This window comes from Neurospora hispaniola, assembly GCF_033458365.1.
Source record: "Neurospora hispaniola strain FGSC 10403 chromosome Unknown B0T23scaffold_2, whole genome shotgun sequence".
NCBI lineage: Eukaryota > Fungi > Ascomycota > Sordariomycetes > Sordariales > Sordariaceae > Neurospora > Neurospora hispaniola.
In genome coordinates, this window is record NW_026944407.1 from 4494377 (window position 1) to 4512938 (window position 18562).

The following is an 18562-nucleotide window of genomic DNA, read 5'->3' on the forward strand; positions in this document are numbered from 1 at the left end:
TACTAAGATATTGTTGTTGCGGGGCTCGTGCCCAACCAGACCTACAGAGCCCCCTTTCCCCCACCCGCTCTTGAATGCACTTGCCTCGCCGAGTTTCCCGCTCAGCGTTCCATTTTCCACACTCCTCTTTCATTTGGCCAAACAACGAATTTCCTTATCATTTCCATTTCCCGCTCAAGAATCCTCTGGCAGCTATGCAATCATCTTCATCAGTGCTTTTGTGACAAGCCTACCTCTATTGGTTGACGAAGCTGGCTTATCAGGTCCCCGCCGTGGCTTATACCCCGGCTGCATGTACACAGCCCCGACTAATCAGAGCTCTTCAGGCCAGTTACATGTCGACATCTCAAAGTCAGCCCAGCCGGCGCTGTCAAGGCGTTTTGACGAGGCTCGAAAATTTCTTGCCCTGAACACATGCTCCGCGAGCTTGCAGAGTTGTTATGGCTCACCGTCTCAATCACATGGATGCTGTCTCCTCCTCAGATCTCGTTTGGAAGAAACATTTGGGTCAAATATCCTTTCATTTACTTGTGCTACATGAATTTCTACTCCTCCCAAATCTCCAACGGCTCAGCAATAACAGGCACTAGGACCACGACATCATGCCACTGGCGGTGCGAAGCTCTCTTGAAGCCAGACGTGTTATTCGCGAAGCATTTGAAGGCCTCGAAAAGGTCATATCCCCGAGCGAAGCGAAGGACTTTCACAACACTACACTACAGAACGTTCAAGATGCCGCACTTGAAATTGAAAGTATCCTTGCTGCAAGACAGTCTCTGAGAAATATGCGGCGTCTGTCGCCTCTGTTTGAAGGACTGAAATGCTACGCTGAAACCATAGAGGTCCTATGCAATGGAACTCCCTACCTACCATGGATTTGGGCTCCCATTAAGCTTATTCTCAAGGCGAGCATTGTGAAGACCACCATACCAAAGCTCCGCAGGATACTAACTGGTGCTAGGTTTCCTCAGATTATACAGATGCGTTCGAGAGAATCATCAAAGCCTACTCAGAGATTGCCGAATCACTGCCTAGGTTTCATATAATATCAGATGCACTTAGAAACAGTAAAGAGATGCAGCAAGTTCTGGCAGTATTCTACGCCGACATCTTGACATTTCACAAGGAAGCGTACATCTTCGTTCGACGAAGCGGTGAGACAACAGCAGCAACTATATTCTTCGCATTCGGCTCAAGTTCTGATAGTTCAACAGGTTGGCGAATATTGTTCCTCACGTCATGGGGCCGATTCCAACGCCGATTTGATTCCACCCTTGAAGACTTGCAGAAACATAAGAAACTCATCGACGATACTGCGAGCGCGATAAACCTGAGCGAGACTGTCAAGATGAGTGGGAATCTGCAAGCATGGCGTCAGGAAAAACTTGACAAGCTAAAGTCCCTAGAGGACGAGCAAACTGCCAAGCAGTATCAATCAATAATCGGATGTCTGAAGATCGACGAGACCGAGCAACTCGCTATTCTCGATGCCATTTCCTCCGAAGGAAACAAGTACGATGGAACTTGTGACTGGGTCTCTAGACACATCCATATACGTGAGTGGCTCAAAGAGACGCCCACAACAGATTTCGTCTGGTTGCATGGGATTCCTGGAACCGGAAAAAGTGTTATAGCAACACAAATCGTCAAATTCCTCCAGAGCAGCGGGAAGGCCATAGTTATTCAGCATTTCTGCACCTACACCCACTTGTCTTCCATCCAATATGAGACCATACTCAGGTCATTACTGGTTCAGCTCATGCGAACCAATTCCGATCTTATCGCTCACGCGTATGCCGAGTTTGTTATCGGGAAAAAGCTACCTACTAGCCAATCCTTGGAGCAGTTATTGTTGGCATTTGGTGGTGCTGTCTCCCCCATACCCTCAAAATTCAGATCAATTCACCTGGTCATTGATGGCTTGGACGAGTGCGAACCGGATCAACAGGGACGAATTGCAAATTTGCTCGAGAAGCTTCGCGGTCTTCGATCTTCAGCCTCATCTGTGTTCAAGATCCTACTGTGTAGCAGACGCACACAGCCGCTGGAGAAACGACTACGAAAACGGACCATTCAAGTTGTGTCCATGACGAACGAGAAGGGAAGCATTGAGCTTGCAATACGGACATATGCTAACCAAAGGCTCAGAGCGATCCGTTATCGTCTCTTTCAGATGGGTCTGACAGATTCGGATTTACGAGATATCAGTATCAATATTGCGCGAAAGGCAGATGGTATGTAAAACTCTTCAAGGATACAGGACTCTGATATTCAACGCCCTTTACTTCAGATGGAGCCTCTCCTCAGTCAATTTGTACAAACAAACCATGTAAAATGATACTGATATAAACTGATTACCAGGTATGTTTTTGTGGGCACGTCTGGTCCTTGACTACCTGTCAACAAATATATTGAGCTCCCGGGATGAGGTGCGAGGAGCAGTGGATATGTTACCGGCCAAGCTGGGCGAATTGCATGTTGAACCCCATCTACCTTCAGAAGGTAACTACTACATATGCTGACTCTCACTTCAATATAGCTACGCTCGCATTCTTGCTCAGCTTACTTCACGCTTCGACCAAAGGTCGGTTGAAAGGTTAAGATCCATCCTCGGATGGATAGCATTCGCCAAACGACCATTGACCAGGGCTGAGATGAGATCTGCCTTGGCTTTTAGCTGGGGGGATCACATGGTGGAAGAAGCCGTACCCCGGCACATATTCGAATTTGGGGCACCATTGCTAGAGGAGCACCCTGATACCACCTTTTCATTCGTGCACATTTCACTTAAGGAGTATGTGTCCATCGTTCGGGCAAGACCGTACAAAGACAGATCATCAACAGATATATTAACATGTAGAAATAGGTACCTTCAGACCCCCGGGTGCATCCTTTTCCTTGACCGATCGGCCGCAACCCATGAGCACGCAACTGCCACCATTACGTGCCTTGTGTCTGGCTTCTGGATATTTTCAGGACAGTTGGCAGACGATAACCGTATTCTTCGCATAGTGAAGGGAATCCACGGCCTGCATATCTATTCCAACCAGTTCTGGCTGGATTGTTTCCTGGATACTGTATCTACAGCCCGCGGGCTTGTCCACGGCTCACCTTTACACCAGGTCGCACAGGCGCTCGCAAACTTCTTACGCCATCAACCTGCTATGCTAACAAGCTCAACCTCTGAGAATTCTGAAAACACGGCTGGTGCGGATAGTCGTCTTCAGTATCTCAAGGAACACAACGTCATATATGAGATGGCCCGAAGAGAACTTGGGGAACGAGTCGCCCGTGCGAAATTGCTGATGACCGAGAATGGAGGTTCGTGTAATTGTTTCACTCAGTTACCACCGAATAATCCTTCGTTACGCATACTAACAAAGAGCAGGTACACGCACAGCCCCAGTGCGCTGCCCACCAAATGATCTTCAAAGCTTGCTTCTCGCTATACAATCCAGTATCAAGAATATCTTGGCTCTCACCAGCATCTCGGGGATATCCCCAGAAGATCTCGATCGCTTCAAAAAGGAGTTTCGCACATCGGCTTTCACATGTCGCTTTCCAAATTGCCCAAGGGCAGCCCTAGGATTCCCCGACGAGAAGGCGAAGTCTGAACACGAAACCAGGCACACACAGCGTATTAACTGTGCCGTTGTGGGTTGTCAATACCCGCCATTTGTTTCGGCTCGTGCTTTAAGAGATCATATCTCAAAATGCCATCAACCTCAAAACACGATTCGCAAGAGGATCAGGCGCGCATCAGGAGGAAACCTTTCTCTCGGAGTAGAGATGGAAAAGCGTACTGCTCCGCCTGACCCATTGGAAGATGCGCTTGCCTTGGAAGAATTCCACTTTGGTTTTGAAAATGTCTTTTCGGACCGTCGGGAAAGTCTTCATACACCGTCGCCCAAAATGTCTTTCTTTGCGGACAACGAAACAATCATCCACTCCAGGGCCACGCCAATAACATACACATTCTCTTTCCCTCCCGACCGCCCCTTTTGTCCGCCGTAGAGTGAGGCTGATTGCAATAGGGGATAGGTAGTAGTAGATACCTCTACTCACATGGGGGTACTTCTACTACCGAACAGCAACAGCTTCCCGTTGTGCCAAGAAGCCCGTACTGCGCAGCTTGGGCAGTCCTGGCAGTCGACAACAAGACCGGTACCGCAGAACCCCATCATGAGAAGACACCGGTCCGCCCCTCTCTTTGCTAACAGTATTTGGAGGGATACAAGGAGAAAACAAAGAGGGCTCGATGCTGGAGTTTTCTCGTGGAAGAGGGAATCCGTACTTCTACCAGGGAGCCTAGATATACCCGGAAGGGTGTGTCAGTGAATAGGCAAGGCTAATGAAGGGCTGCCCAGGGCATGGACTTTCAACAGACAGCCCTTCAAATTCAGTGCCGGCGTGGTTTCGGATGGCAACAAGATTGGAACGACGGGGTCATATTCCGCCTTACCTTCTGGTTTTTCCTGACACCGTACGGGCCGGGGTTTCTGGTATCAGTAGGGGCGTTATTTCGTTGTGGACACATGCATTGAAGCTCATTTTGTACTCGATACTTTTGAGTATTGTTGAAAGTGTGGTGACAGGTGAAATTCAATGCTAAGATCTTGTTCAGTTCAAAGACCTTCCAGTCCACTTATGTGGGTTCTAGCATTCTGGTAGGATTTCCGTCTAAAATAGCATCGGTCAGTCAGTAGATACCTGTTGGTGTTTTGCACAGGAGGGGGAAATACCGACCAATTTACCCCGATGACTATCGCGTTCTGAAGAATAATGGTGAGCGTCGTCTGCTCTCCGGTTATGTCAGAGACTACCCATCAGGAAATGTCATATTGCGTAAATATGCACCACGCCCGCATTATCTTGAGATTGTCTGCAGACTTGGTGCATTGGCACTGCCAAGTTACCCAAGGGGATAGTCGGCTCAAACCCCCAACAAGGTTCCCGCACCCAAGGTCCAATTTTTATCCTGCAGTCTCACACTGCTGTCCTGAGCCTTTCGATCATCAACAATCGGCGAGACTCGAAACCCAAGTACCCAACAACGTGACAAGAACAGAACGTACGAAAACAGCACAAGCCATGCCGCCGGTACCGGAGCCCAAGTCCAAAGCCGCCGTCCCCCAGGGTAAGCGCGACGTCGGCCGGAGACCACCTGAACAAGTCAAGACCGCCACTCCTGCCCTTTCCCTCTTGCCCATGAAGGTAAGCCCATACAGATTTTCCCATCCGGCACAAAGACATCACATGATCAAGCTTTCTAACCATTTTCTTTTATACACAGGAGCAACTACAGAAGAGCGTGCTGTTGCAGAAACCCAAGAAGGGAGACAGCAAAAGCGAACCTCATTGCAAAGATGACTTGGCAGCAGCAGCAGCAGCAGCTGATGACGATTGGGTTTTGGAAGACCTGGTAGAAAAGGAGGAGGAAGATGAGGACAACGACGATGAAGATTGGTTCTTTGAAGTTCCGCTGATGGAGGAAGAAGATTGGGTTACTGTCACGCCTGATTCCCGGGACGGAAAATGGGCTTGAGTGGTGGTGGTGGTGGTGGTGGTGGTGGTGCTGCTACTGCTGTAGAAGGTTGGACCTGATTGAGGTTGGGTAAATTTAAGGCACAAGAAGGAGGGAGAGGATGGTCGTTGGGGATGTGGTGCTGAAGTAGGTAGCACGATTTGGTATCTACTAGTTTAGGTAATTGACGGGTTCTGGATACTTTGTGTCTTGTTCGTATGTACCAGGTGTGGGGAGGGGTGATGACTACAGTAAAGATCTCTGAAGACACCTCTAAGTCTAGGCAGTAGGTCCCATGGTATTGTATCTTGTCCGTGAATCCGATGGAACATAACGGCTATAGTCGATACTTGCCCCTGGGTGAAGACGCGAAGGATTGGGTGCAGTTCGATTGATCGGCCGATGCCCTGTAACTGTCGACTACCTTACATTGCCTTGTGGTGAATGGCCGACTCACCGGGTAGGCTTGTATAAAAAGAGGCTGTGTCGGGCAGCGCTATTCGAGGTTCCCTTGCGATTGTGAACCTGGAGGGTGTTTGCCGAGTTTCAGCGTTCACTGCCAGGATTGAATGGCCATCGGGGGCGTCTCTATCCTCTTCTCTCTCTTTCTCTCTCTCTCTTTTATTAACATATAATCGGTCAGATTGTTGAGAGTAAGTGATTGAAGGATGATATTTGGCGATTTGGAAATTGGCGTTGTCGCAGCGTACAAGTCTGATGGTGATGGACGACCTAGAATAGGGTTGACGATGCCCCTGGGGAAGGGCGACGTTGGGAAGTATTGTGGAGCCTGCGCTTTCAGGGCCTACACTAGTCTAGACCGGGAATAGGTCCTGGGGCTGTGTGGGGCACTGGAAAGACCCCTGTTCCCATCAAGATCTGTCTCAGATCCGTTCTCCTTGGCGCTGGCTTGGTATCCGGGGTAATAATTTGTTGAAAATGATACGACACTTGAAACTTGGAGAGACAATCACTGCTCTTTTTCCCCCTTTAACCCTTTCAACTTGAATACTTTGAGCAATTGGTCGAAAACACAGAAAGGAGAACGTCAGTTCAACCCCCAGCCTTGCGCCATTAAGGTAACCCCTGAATGCGCTAAGCTAAAAGGGGCGCTAATGCAAGGGCAGCCTTCTGCCCAGTGGGGCTGTCTCTCTTTGCTCTTCCTGCTTTCTTTTTTATCGGACAACAACAACAACAACGACAACACTTTTCTCGACTTTGTGACTCCTGTCTGTCATGAGCTCTGCGAATTATCATAACATGATGTTCTAGACTCTGGCGATCACGGCTACAGTTCTTGACAATCCATCAACTACCGGCGCTAGCTGCAACGCTATCCCCCTCAACCTCCGTACTTCTGGAAACCAATCAGCACCCGCGTGTACCTGAAAATTCAGCACGGACATCCTCCCATCCGGCTTCCTCTCCTCCACATCCCAAACAATGGCCAGACAGGGGAAACTCATTCGGGGAAATCGAACAAGTCGAGATCGCGAACATCTTGGTATTCCCCTGTTTCGCATTGAAGATCAACATGGGCGAGACAACATCGGTACCACCGGCCTTTAGCAGGAGCTGCAACCTGGAATCCACAGAAACCCCGGATTTCGTATCTTTCTCGGCGCCATCCAGTCTCAGCCTTGTGAATCCTGCCCTTTTTCGACTTTGCCCTTCTCCTCTGGTGTTTCCGGCTTGGTATGCGCTTCAACCGTTCGTCCGACCGTCCCTCGCCCATCACCATGCCCTTGTTTCTCGTGTGTTCGATACGTCGCTGTTTTGTCAACAGTCGATTTGACTTCTGGTATAAGAGACTGGTTGCCCTCTTCTCTTGGTGATTTTCTTGGCCTTTGAGATAGCAGCAGCAAAAAAAAACACCAGCAGGATCTGGTCTCTTTCTTTTCCCTTCACGCCCTCCAGAATCCGGTACTTCTTTGAGCAACAACTCTCCCCATTCCTGCTGGTCAGCACTGCTTTTCTATAGTCCACATCAGTGCTTTATTTTCTCGAACCACCAGACAACAATGGTTCGGTTCACTACCATTTTCAGCACGCTTGCTGGTAAGTGCTCCCACAAGATCCCGTTCTTGTAAGATATTCTTGAGCTGACAAAACACCTCCTACAGTGACTACCGCATCCGTGCAAGCCTTCCCCGGCGCCTGGCTTCTCCAAGCACGACAGAACATCCCCGATCCGGCAGGCGACAAGAACGTCGGCAACGGCAAAGGCCTCCAGTTCATCGGCGGACAATGCCTCAGCGAAGCCGACTGCGGGTCCCAATGCTGTGCAACTCTTGCCCGCGGTGGTGATGTCATCGGCGTTTGCTCCGGCTTGGGCGCTCAATTCCAAGCTGGCAAGCAGGGCTGTGGCTTTGGCAGTACTGCTGCGGGCAACAGCACCGGTACCGTAGGCAACGTGAACCTTGTTGGAAACAAACAAGCTACGAATGGCACGACTCCAGCCACCGGTGGTGGAAAGAAGGGTGGCAAGGGCAAGAAGAAAGGAAAAGGTCACGGCAAGAAGGGCGGTGCTGTCGGCAACGGCAACGCTAATAACGGGACCGACACTTCCAATGCTGGCAACAACGCCAACGGCAAAGGCAACATCGATGTTGGCAATCAACTGGCTGTGAATGGCACGGCACCAGCGAAGGGCCATAAGGGGAAGGGGAAGGGCAAAGGCCACGGCAAGAAAAAGGGCGGTAATGTCGGCAACGGCAACGCTAACAACGGGACCGATACCACTACCACTGCCCCTGGCAACAACGTCAATGGCAACGGCAACGCAAAAGACGCCGCCAGTCCCTTGGGCAACATCAATGCTGTCAATGGCACGGCCCCAGCTACCGGTGGAGGGAAGGGAAAGGGAAAGGGCAAGGGGAAAGGCCACGGCAAGAATAAGGGCGGCGATGCTGGAAATGCTGGCACGGGCAACATCAGCGCTGGTAATGGGACCGACACCTCCGGCGCTGGCGGTGCTGGCGGTGCTGCTGGCAATGCTGGAAAGGGCAAGGGCGGCAAAGGTGGTAAAGGTGGCCACGCCGGAAATGCTGGGAATGCTGGAGGTGCTGCCGGTGATGCCAGTGCTACTGGCGGTGCTACTGGCGGTAACGTTGGAGGTGCCACTGGCGACGCTGGAACTGCTGGCGGTGCTGCTGGCGGTGCTGGCAAAGGTGGTAAAGCTGGTAAAGGTGGCAACGCTGGAGGTGCTGCCGGCGATGCTGGAAGTACTACTGGCAATGCTGGCACCACAGGGAACGCCAGCAATACGGGCAATACCGGAGGCGCAACGGGCGCTTCCGCCGAGGATGCCCAGGGGCAGGATGATTAGTCTGGTCAGGCACGCGAGAGCGAGGGTTTTGTGGGATCAGTGCCGGGTGGGTTTTTCATAACCGCCTGGTAACTTGAGCAACATTGACGATGCTTCCGGATGCTGTTCAGCCATTAAGCAATGAGCGGGATCCCATGTTTGCAATGTGGTCCAACTATGACTATTACTTGCCTAGAAGAATATAAAGAGGTGCAAGACCACTGTAAAAGGAGGAATCCAGGTTTCCCCGCGTAAGCGACGGGCTTTGTTCCTATCTCTGTCTTTTCCTTCTCCTGTAACTATTCTAGATCCTAGCTAGAGACACAAATTCGCATACCAAACTACACCTCTTAACTTCGCGCTTGGTGGCATCCAAACCTTCCTCCATTCCTCGTGTATGTCATGTTCCTTGTCCAATGACCTAGACTAGTTATACCAACTGCCCCTAAAAGGAACCTAAAGAACCATCACAAACCCCAACACAACAGCCAACAACACCCTCTCCCGCAAATTCCCCATCTCCCTAGCCCCGGTGCCATTCTTCTCCGTCGCACCCGAACTAGTAGACGTGGGCGTACTAGCATCTGCATGATCCAGCTCATTCGTCTTGCTAGCACCAGCAGAAGCAGTATTACCCAACTCACTAACTTTAGGAGCCACATACGCAGTAACCGTCTTTAATCCTCCTCCTTCTCCTGTTTCCACATCATTAGACGACACAGCACCATCACCGTTAGTGGTGGGAGTAGCGACGAAGGTGTTGTCGTTGTTACCGCCGTTGGGGATGGCGCCGTCGTCCGAGTTCGTGTTCGAGTTCGAGTTTGGGTTCGAGGTTGTCGAGTCAGAGGAATTCGAGACATCGTCGTTGTTCGCGGGGGAACCAGAGCCGGAGTCGGAATTGGAATTGACTTCGGGCGCGGGGGCGATAATCGCAGGCGAAGCGCCAGGTTGCAGGAGCGGGTCCAGGCAGGGACAGTCAGGGGATTTGTATTTTGCTGAATTTTTTGCAGGGGAAGGAAGGTTAGTTCAGTTGATGTGTATGATCATGGAAGATACAAGATGGAAGATAAAAATTAGGATAGGGACTGGGATTAAGGCGGTAAAGAAAACAAAATACACCACCTACGATCCGTGCAATATATCGCAGCGAGACTAACAGTGTTTTCAGCGTCCGGGGTATTGCAGGTCGCAAAAGCACAGTCGTGGATGCCGTTGAGGAAGTTGGCGTCTTTGCAAAGGCATTCAACATTCGGCCGGCCGTCGGGATACGGGGGGCAGTTCATGTTGTATGCCTGTTCAAACATGCTCTTGATGCATATTTGCTGTGGGTTTTGTATCCCATCAGCAAAGTTGTTGCTTGAGGGGCGCCCATATTTTATGCCCCTGGTGATGATCGTGGTGCCGACGACGACGACGGCGACGACGGCGACGATGGTTCGGACAGGATAGGAGGTTACTTACACCGCAGGGAGCGAGGTCGGCGTATTCGAGGGCCATTGCAGAGGCCGCAAGGCTCCCGACAATAAAGCTGATGATATACATAGTTTTTCTTCTTCGTTTTGGCGGTATTGATGACGATTTTACTTTTGGCGAGCAAAGGAGTGCCCAAGAAGAAAAGAAAATAAAAGAGAAAAACAAGAAACAGGCAGGCTGTGGAGAGCACAGGAAAGTGATCTGGTCTTGTGCTCTGCAGATAGGGCAGTCAAAGACCGGGCTGTGAAATGGTCATAGGTATAGCTCTGGGGAGGTGCAAGAAACTGGTGTTTCCATGCATACTTTGTAGGTATAAATTTCCGTCGAGTGATGCCTTATTGTGCAGCTGGGAACCATAGTCTCCGGCACCGCCTCCGCAAGACCGCAGCGGCATTATAAGATCATCTTGATTCCGTGAGATATTTGCCCGTTCGAAAACTACGCCAGATCAGATTCCTCCGTCGATTGCAAACACCATGTCCGCTAGAATTACATAATACATGTCTCCCTAAATCCAACAGAATCCCAGATGACCACCCACCAAAGCCACAAACATCCATATCATCAATCCCCATGACGCCCTCACCATCCCCGACGCCTTCCCATCCGCCGCAATCCTCTGAACCAACTGATCCCCTAACCCTTCAATGCTCCTCTCAAACTCGTCAAAACTGCCCGCATCCCACTTCGCCCCCATCTTGCCCGGCACCGCCTCCGACCCCACAAACGCCAAATACAAGACATCCTCCTCATCAATCCCATTACTCCCACTCATCGCTCTCCCTCCACACGCCGTCGCGAGCGCCAGACTCGCCTCCCCCACCATGCTCTTATCCCCATCATCCCCATTCGTATCGCCCCACACTCCATACACCAGCTTGCTGCCCCCATCGCACACCACCGCCATCACGCTGAGCGGTTCAACGAGATACGCCCTCGGATCAAAGACATTCCCCCTCGAATCCTTGTTGTTGTCGTTCTCAACTTCATTCCCAAATACCACGTACGGATGCACGTACGTGTTCAGATCCTTGACCCCCGAAACGTTATACGCCGCCACCATGTCCTGAAAGGCCGTAGTTGACTGGTAATCCGCGCTCACACCGATGGAACATCTTCCGTCGTCACTAGCCCCTCCTTGGATGCCGTCGCAGTCCACGTCCATGTTGGCTAGTCGGCCACGGCCACGGCCGCGGATGTAGAGGATCTGGAAATCGGAGAGGTGGTCGCCGCAGTAAGAGTAGGTATTGGGGCCGTCTGCGGTGCTGTAGAAGCCCGAGGCTAGAGGGTGCTTGCATTTCTTTTGCTTGAGTAGTTTGGTGTAGAGGTTTTGTAAGTTGGAGGGGACGTCGCGGGCGGAGGCCAAGCAGGCCAGGAGACTGATGGTTAGGATAAGGAAACGTAATGAGAGTAGCATGACGATTCAGTTCGAGATGGCAGATTGGTGAACAGGTATTGTTGTTGATGCACAACGACGGAACTGTCGTTACCGCGCAGTCTGGGGAATCTGGGACGGTGGGGTCAAGTTACGGAGGACGAGGCGTTGAGGTTCTCACGGGTCTGGGGATGGTCCAAGGGTTCAAACGCAATGTCGATCGTACACAGGGGGTGACACTTGTTACTTGACTTGGCAATTGAAGCTGGTGAAATCTCAGAGTTGAGAACTGGAAAGTTCAGATGATGATGACAGACAAAACGCGATGGGAGAACGAGAAGTGTTTTTGGCAGGAGTGTGAAAGTCGAGCTGCGCCGCAATTTCTCAGCCGGGTGAGAAAGTGATACCAACCTCCATCGGGATAACTGAGCCATCATGCGACTCGTTGCTGACAAGGGATGTTGGGGCAAGCTGAATTTTGGGTGCGGCCCGACGGCGATGAGGTTGGACTGTTGCCGTTGTTTGTTTCCCGCGAGTGCATTAACAGCAGTCTTAGCATCACTAACAGAATATGCATGCGTCATTGAGTGACTCAGATAGTGTCTTCGTAGCGAACGATATCGAGCCAAATCCTCCTGGACCCCACTCCGCTCTCCTCATCCCGTCCCGCGCCTCAACTCCAGGCGCCGACAATTAACCCGGGCAGAGAACAAAATTAAATTATATGATTAATCATTAATTAGCAGTCACAGGATACCGTTATCTAAAATACAAACTTCGAATTGAATGGTACATGGTGACCTTCATCACCTCTCGAAAATAGACACCTCCTGAATTGTCACCAAACAACGACATTTATGGAAAAAAAGCCAGTAGGCTGTTCACTTCGCCGAGTTGTCATCCTTTAAGATGCGGCTGAATCTATAGCAGGCATACTCGGAATAAAGCTGTCTTCTGCTGCCGACAAAGTCCTCCCAAACCATGTCACAATTTCCGTGACAAGAGCCGTCACAGTGACAGTCGGCAACCTCTTGGAAGCCTCCTCATCACTTGCCTCTAGCGGGGCATCAAGCAAAGATCCCAATGACGTAAAAGGAGTAATGGCAGCCTTGATCAAGTGCTCCTCTACTGATATCAACGTCGACGCCAGATCTGGAATATCTGGAATCTCCGAGAACGAAGTCTCCGTGACGTTGGGGAAGCTCGTCTCTGTCGGTACTACTTGCCTCGGCGGTTCCTTCGTGATTCTTTTTGTATGGGACTCGAACACCTCGGTGATTGTTGCTACCGGCGGCGAGTGGTAGTTCCCAATGGTGTGCAAGCTTGGTAATCCCGGGTCTGACAAGATAAGATCGTATTCGTCGAGGGCATGGAGTATTTCACACAGTTCACCCCCACCGACATCAGCAGCGTGCAGTACGGCGTTGTGGGCATTGTTGAGCCAAGCTAGGCCGTGTTGAAGCGGTTCGCTGATGCCGGGGAAGAGATTCGCAATATTGTTTTCGACGCGGTTGATGAGACGGGGAACGAAGTTGAAGAGGGCGTTTCCGGTCTGGTCGAGGCCAGTTCCTGAGGGAGAAGGCGAGTCGGGCTTGAACCAGGAGTGGAACTTCTCCTCGCAGCTTTTCTCGCTGCTGTTGGCGCCAGGATATTGGCATGTCCAGGAGTGTATGTCCCATTCTGTGATGTTCTGGATGTTGACAAAAGTGCAGGGCGAGTCACCAAAGGCTACTTGGGGGTCGCGGAGGAAGAGGTCAATGGCAGCTGCTACCTGGACTGCGACGGTGAAGTTAGTCTCGGTAAGGTCTCTCTTTCTGACTCTTCTGCCTCTCTGGTCAGTACCGGCTGATGATGGTGCATCTGGCAATCCTGCGAGTTGGGCCAAGAAATTGGAGATGGTAATGGAAGTTGTAGTGTTACAACCTGCACCATAGTAGTGCATGCCAGTCTCGTCAAAGATGATGGACTCCCCGTTGGACAGATACGCAGCAAGACGGCCGGCCGCTAAGGTCTCTGGTGACAAATCAAGGAGACAACGGAACCCGCCTACCAGCGTACCAACGTAGTATGGGGGTGTAGCGTTGTTACTCGTATAGAAGTAGATAGGGTCTACATCGGTGGAATTCGGTTCGAAGGCGATCAGTTTAAGGGAAGACGATGGTGTAGGTAAGACGCAGCATGCAGTTGGCGAGCTAGCCGGCTGTATCGTCACTCCTGTCAAGACGGCGTCGGGAAGTACGATACCTGTCGTGAGTGGGCATGGCGCTTCTTCGTAGACCTGTGTTCCCAGCATGGTAAGTAACGCACTTGTTTTCTGGTGCGCCTTTGAGACCTTACCGTAGTTGTCTCTAGAACACCACAAGCAGTTAACAACGTTTCCGTTATCCAGCTTGTGGCCAGACAGTATGTGCCATTATCCCCTTGAGCCCAGGTAAAGATGAAGTTGAGCAGGAAAACGATCAGAACCTGCATCATCTCCGCAACAGACAGGATGGTGAAGTAACTCGAGTGTACACGGTATCGCAAATGATAGCAGTAGACGCAAGTATGAACCGGCACGAGGTCTTCACGGTTTCTCGAATGGAGATGTTGTTTGACGATTATGTCATGCTCCATCGCGGCTACCAAGTTAGTGCCACAACGCCCAGCGCATCCAGTGTGCTTGCCTTGAGATGCCTCACGACCACGTTAACTGGGAAGGTTCAATTTTGATCATGTCCATAAGTTCAGTACCTCTAGTAGCTTTTGTTATTTCATGGTGCTGAATTGAGTGTTCATCATTTCCGCTCGCAATCGAAGAACAACATCGAGCGATTATACGGTATCAAGGCCATGCTGGAGCGTTAGGAATGCTGCACTGCTGTCAAATCGTCGGCGACTTAGAGCACCGGCTTCGTGAGCGGGCATAAGATATGCACCCAAGCCCCTCAAGGCCGGCATAATGCCCATCCAGGATTGAAAATTCAGGCTTGGGAGAGAAAGATATCCCTTCTACATGACCCGTGTGATTTCGTCAAATTACGGCTCAATGAATCCAGAATGTCCAGGGAAGTTGGTACACATCGAATTGAAAAGAGAACCCATCTTCATTCACAGAGATCCTTTCTGTTATGCTCATACGGCCGACAAGACATCGCATTTTACCAGAATGCTTCAGCCGCTTTCTAACCCCTTGACTGGCTTGAGCCTACTCATCTCCATGAATAGCTGATCGCAGCACAGAGATCGGGATGTTGATCGAGAGCTTCGATTGGATGAAGGTGGGAGGAAATCCGGCATGGGTGCACAAGCGGCTCTGTACTGATGTGACCGCAGGACAGTGAGTATACAGGTATGCTTCGTGAAGTTGTTCTCAGTATAATGGCGGGCGAGTGACATTGGGGATTTGGGGAACCTTGCCATGGACGGGAGTGCGTTTTGGTTTGTTGACGATGTGAAGTTGATGTTGATTGAAGAGCGTTTCCACTTCCAATGCTTGGCATGTGCACAGAGCAACGCCAGCTGGCTTGCGGCTGCCACACCGCTCTGTGGAGACCCACAGTTTCCGCCGAAGCGACTGTGTGCGTTCCCGAAAATCAAATTGCTTCAAAAATTTTGGATGCTGCAACATTTGGGTCTGCGTTTTGTTCCCCTCCAAAAACAAATGTGATGGCGGCAGCACCACGAATAGCCAGCGAGGTGCTATCGCCACCATTGATGCACTCGTATTCATCAAGTCTGAATACCGGACTGGTATATGGCATCCGTATCACGATGCAATTCCGCATGTGCAACTGCACCTTTATTACGCGGCAAAAACGGTAGGTGATCATTTTCCTTTTTGCCTCTGCTTTCGCAAACCCAGTTTCGCAACAACCATTCTCCAACTGCTCTGGCCATTTGGCTGTCCTCATGGGGCTCCTTCGGGAGACCTTCTCTTCTGCGGCACGTCTTGTGTTGCAACTCGGAAGGGGTTGGAGATGGGGGCAACAGGGAGGGGGGTCTTTGGACCTTTTTCTCTGCTGTTTGAAATGTTGCAAGAGTAATCTTTACCATATGAACCATCATAGTCCGCGTCGTTGTCCGTCTCTTCTCTTCTTCGGAGGGGAGGAAACGGGGGTTCACAACTTCGAGGCTCCAAGATGTCCAACATTTTGATATCCTGCTTGTGAACGGTATTGTGAGATGCATCGGTCTTGATGTGCTGTGATGGTCTGTGCGCCTTTTATGCACACTATTTATGAGTGGCAGCGACTGAAGTTGGGAAGTTCACCGTCTCACCGTCAAGCTCACCCCACTTGCCGTCCACGGTGATGGGTGTCACCTACGTCATAGGTAAATATCAGGAAGTCGTTCCTCAACACACATCTTGAACATGTTGTTCGTTCTGGCCGTTACTAGTTCAAAGCGTGGGAAAGCAAACCGTCTATCTGCGGTGAATAACCTTCTCAATGTTCAGCGCCCAGTCTTTGATTTCGCGCATTCCAAAGCGTGCTTTGGTCACTCGTTTTCCCGTCCATTCAAGCCATTTCCGTGGCTGCACTGCAGTGCCACAACGCCAAGCTCATCAGTTTCGCAACATGTCTCACTCCCAGAACCCCCAAGATGAACAAGCCCAAAAAGGGTCAAAATTCTCCCACCTCCCCCTAAGCACAAGCGGCCCCTTAGAATGCGCTCTGAAAGGCACCGTGCTGCTCAACCACCCTTACTTCAACAAGGGATCCGCCTTCACAAAGGAAGAGCGTCGCGACTTTGCCCTTCATGGCTTGCTACCGCCACGGATCCAGTCCCTGGAACAGCAGGTCCAAAGGGCATATGAGCAGTATTGCAGTCAACCCAATGATCTGGCCAAGAATACATTCATGACTTCGATGAAGGAGCAGAATGAGGTGTTGTTCTATAGGGTAAGATTGTATTTTCGTTCTGTATTATGAATTATTGCTATGGGTTTAGGGTGTTTGTTGTTCTGACTTGTGCGGTTGTTCAGCTTTTGCATGATCATCTTGATGAGATGTTTAGTGTAGTCTACACACCGACAGAGGGAGAAGCCATTCAGAACTACTCCAGATTATTCAGGAGACCCGAAGGAGTGTTCCTCAACATCAATGATATGGACTCCGTAAAGCGTGATTTGGCACAGTGGGGAAAGCCTGAAGATATCGACTACATCGTGGTAACAGGTAAGAAGCAATATTTTTGAATCAAAATAATTCCATCGGTGAGGATGATGGCTGACAAAGGGTAGACGGCGAGGAGATTCTGGGCATCGGTGACCAAGGGTGTGGTGGCATCCTTATCTCCATCGCCAAGTTGGTACTGATGACCATTTGCGGTGGCATTCATCCAAACCGTGTGCTCCCGGTCGTCTTGGACTGCGGCACCAATAACGAGGAGCTCTTGAAGGACGATCTTTACCTTGGCCTCCGGCAGAAGCGTGTCCGCGGTGAAAAGTACGACGAGTTTGTTGAGACCTTCATCAAGGCTGCGCGTGAACTCTACCCCAGAGCGTACATCCATTTTGAAGACTTTGGCCTTGACAATGGTATGTTGTGGCAAAGGCTTCACTCGCCTGCATGGTTACTGACATAATCGCTAGCACGTCGTCTTCTGGAGAGATATCGGCCGCAGATCCCCTGTTTCAATGACGATGTTCAAGGAACGGGGTGTGTGACTTTGGCTGCCATCATGGCAGGTTTACACATCTCAAAGCAGAAGCTAAGCGACATCCGGATGGTGGTCTTTGGTGCTGGTACGGCAGGTGTTGGTATCGCGGACCATGTTCGCGATGCTATTGCCGCAGATGCAGACATCAGTCCCGAGGAGGCTGGCAACCAAATTTGGTATGCGACGCATTCCAGACCTACGGCAGGTCTCTTCACGTAACACAACACTGACGCTACGCAGGCTCATCGATAAACCCGGACTACTCACCACCAAGTCAGAATCACTGTCAGATGCTCAGAAAAAGTATGCCAAGTCGCACGACGACTGGGCCGACAAGAAGACCGACCTCCTAGCTGTGATCAAGGAGGTCAAGCCGCATATTCTAGTCGGCACATCCACAAAACCGAAATCGTTCACGGAAGAGGTCGTCCGTGAGATGGCAAAGCATGTTGAGCGCCCCATTATCCTACCCTTGTCAAATCCAACCAAGCTCCACGAGGCCGTGCCTGAGGGCCTCCTCAACTGGACAGACGGCAAGGCTCTCGTCGCTACAGGCAGTCCGTTCGACCCAGTCAAGGGCCCCTGGGGTAAGGATGGCAAGGAGATTGAGATCGATGTGGCTGAGTGCAACAACAGCGTCGTGTTCCCGGGTATCGGTCTCGGCTCTGTGCTGTCGCGGGCCAACCGTGTAACTGACAAGATGTTGATGGCGGCATCGAAGGGCGTGGCTGAGATGGGCCCAGCGCTGAAAGATGATACAGCGCCGCTGCTTCCCGGTGTCGATGTCGTGCGCGATGTAAGTGTGCGCGTGGCTCGGAAAGTCATATTGGCGGCCGTGGAGGAGGGTGTAATCGAGGAGAAAGATGTGCCAACCAAGGAGGAGGACCTTGATGAATGGATCAGGGAGCAGATGTGGGATCCGGTGTATAGGCCGCTGAAGTATGTTGAGGGCAACAAGGCTAGTCGAGGAGCAAAGGGCGACTTGCGCGTGCTGGGTAACCCGAATGATGTCGAGTGAGGATTGACATTGGAGTGTTCGTGGTACCTCTACGGCCGTCGGAATGTCTTGGCGTGGTTATAGCTGGACGTCATGGCGCGCGGTTGACATTGATTGGTGCGCGACTTGGCGATTTTTGACTCGATTGGCGCACAGTTTTGCTGTATGATACCATCACGTAGAGCTTGTTCTGTCCTTTTCTTGAGTTTATTGACTGATGATTTCTTTCTGCTTGCCGTTCCG

At 50.9% G+C, this 18562-nt stretch overlaps 7 protein-coding genes across 7 annotated transcripts; 4 read left to right on the forward strand and 3 right to left on the reverse strand.

Annotated features, from left to right (window-relative positions):
- Window positions 1-602: 602 nt before the first annotated feature.
- Window positions 603-4014, forward strand: B0T23DRAFT_394061 (uncharacterized protein; the record flags this gene model as incomplete). Its single annotated transcript, XM_062838105.1, has 7 exons — window positions 603-914; window positions 962-2234; window positions 2362-2502; window positions 2540-2584; window positions 2623-2794; window positions 2867-3321; window positions 3389-4014. The coding sequence occupies 7 exons, from the start codon at window positions 603-605 to the stop codon at window positions 4012-4014; spliced, it is 3024 nt and encodes a 1007-aa protein (XP_062696125.1).
- Window positions 4015-5091: 1077 nt separating this feature from the next.
- Window positions 5092-5545, forward strand: B0T23DRAFT_426921 (uncharacterized protein; the record flags this gene model as incomplete). Its single annotated transcript, XM_062840022.1, has 2 exons — window positions 5092-5214; window positions 5294-5545. 2 exons carry the CDS (start codon window positions 5092-5094, stop codon window positions 5543-5545), a joined length of 375 nt encoding a protein of 124 aa, XP_062696126.1.
- A 2000-nt stretch (window positions 5546-7545) lies between these two features.
- On the forward strand, window positions 7546-8852 carry B0T23DRAFT_426922 (uncharacterized protein; the record flags this gene model as incomplete). Its single annotated transcript, XM_062840023.1, has 2 exons — window positions 7546-7582; window positions 7648-8852. The coding sequence occupies 2 exons, from the start codon at window positions 7546-7548 to the stop codon at window positions 8850-8852; spliced, it is 1242 nt and encodes a 413-aa protein (XP_062696127.1).
- Window positions 8853-9287: 435 nt separating this feature from the next.
- Window positions 9288-10328, reverse strand: B0T23DRAFT_426923 (uncharacterized protein; the record flags this gene model as incomplete). Its single annotated transcript, XM_062840024.1, has 3 exons — window positions 9288-9826; window positions 9958-10153; window positions 10293-10328. The coding sequence occupies 3 exons, from the start codon at window positions 10326-10328 to the stop codon at window positions 9288-9290; spliced, it is 771 nt and encodes a 256-aa protein (XP_062696128.1).
- Window positions 10329-10525: 197 nt separating this feature from the next.
- On the reverse strand, window positions 10526-12166 carry B0T23DRAFT_375317 (fungal chitosanase). Its single transcript, XM_062836896.1, has one exon. The coding sequence runs from the start codon at window positions 11719-11721 to the stop codon at window positions 10813-10815; it is 909 nt and encodes a 302-aa protein (XP_062696129.1). The 5' UTR covers window positions 11722-12166; the 3' UTR covers window positions 10526-10812.
- A 230-nt stretch (window positions 12167-12396) lies between these two features.
- Window positions 12397-14366, reverse strand: B0T23DRAFT_354319 (uncharacterized protein). Its single transcript, XM_062836123.1, has 2 exons — window positions 14017-14366; window positions 12397-13957 (listed from the first exon to the last, which is right to left on the reverse strand). The coding sequence occupies exons 1-2, from the start codon at window positions 14293-14295 to the stop codon at window positions 12584-12586; spliced, it is 1653 nt and encodes a 550-aa protein (XP_062696130.1). The 5' UTR covers window positions 14296-14366; the 3' UTR covers window positions 12397-12583.
- A 1627-nt stretch (window positions 14367-15993) lies between these two features.
- On the forward strand, window positions 15994-18550 carry B0T23DRAFT_375322 (malic-domain-containing protein). The gene is made up of 5 exons (XM_062836897.1): window positions 15994-16562; window positions 16646-16838; window positions 16904-17200; window positions 17255-17498; window positions 17563-18550. Exons 1-5 carry the CDS (start codon window positions 16110-16112, stop codon window positions 18338-18340), a joined length of 1965 nt encoding a protein of 654 aa, XP_062696131.1. The 5' UTR covers window positions 15994-16109; the 3' UTR covers window positions 18341-18550.
- Window positions 18551-18562: the final 12 nt, after the last annotated feature.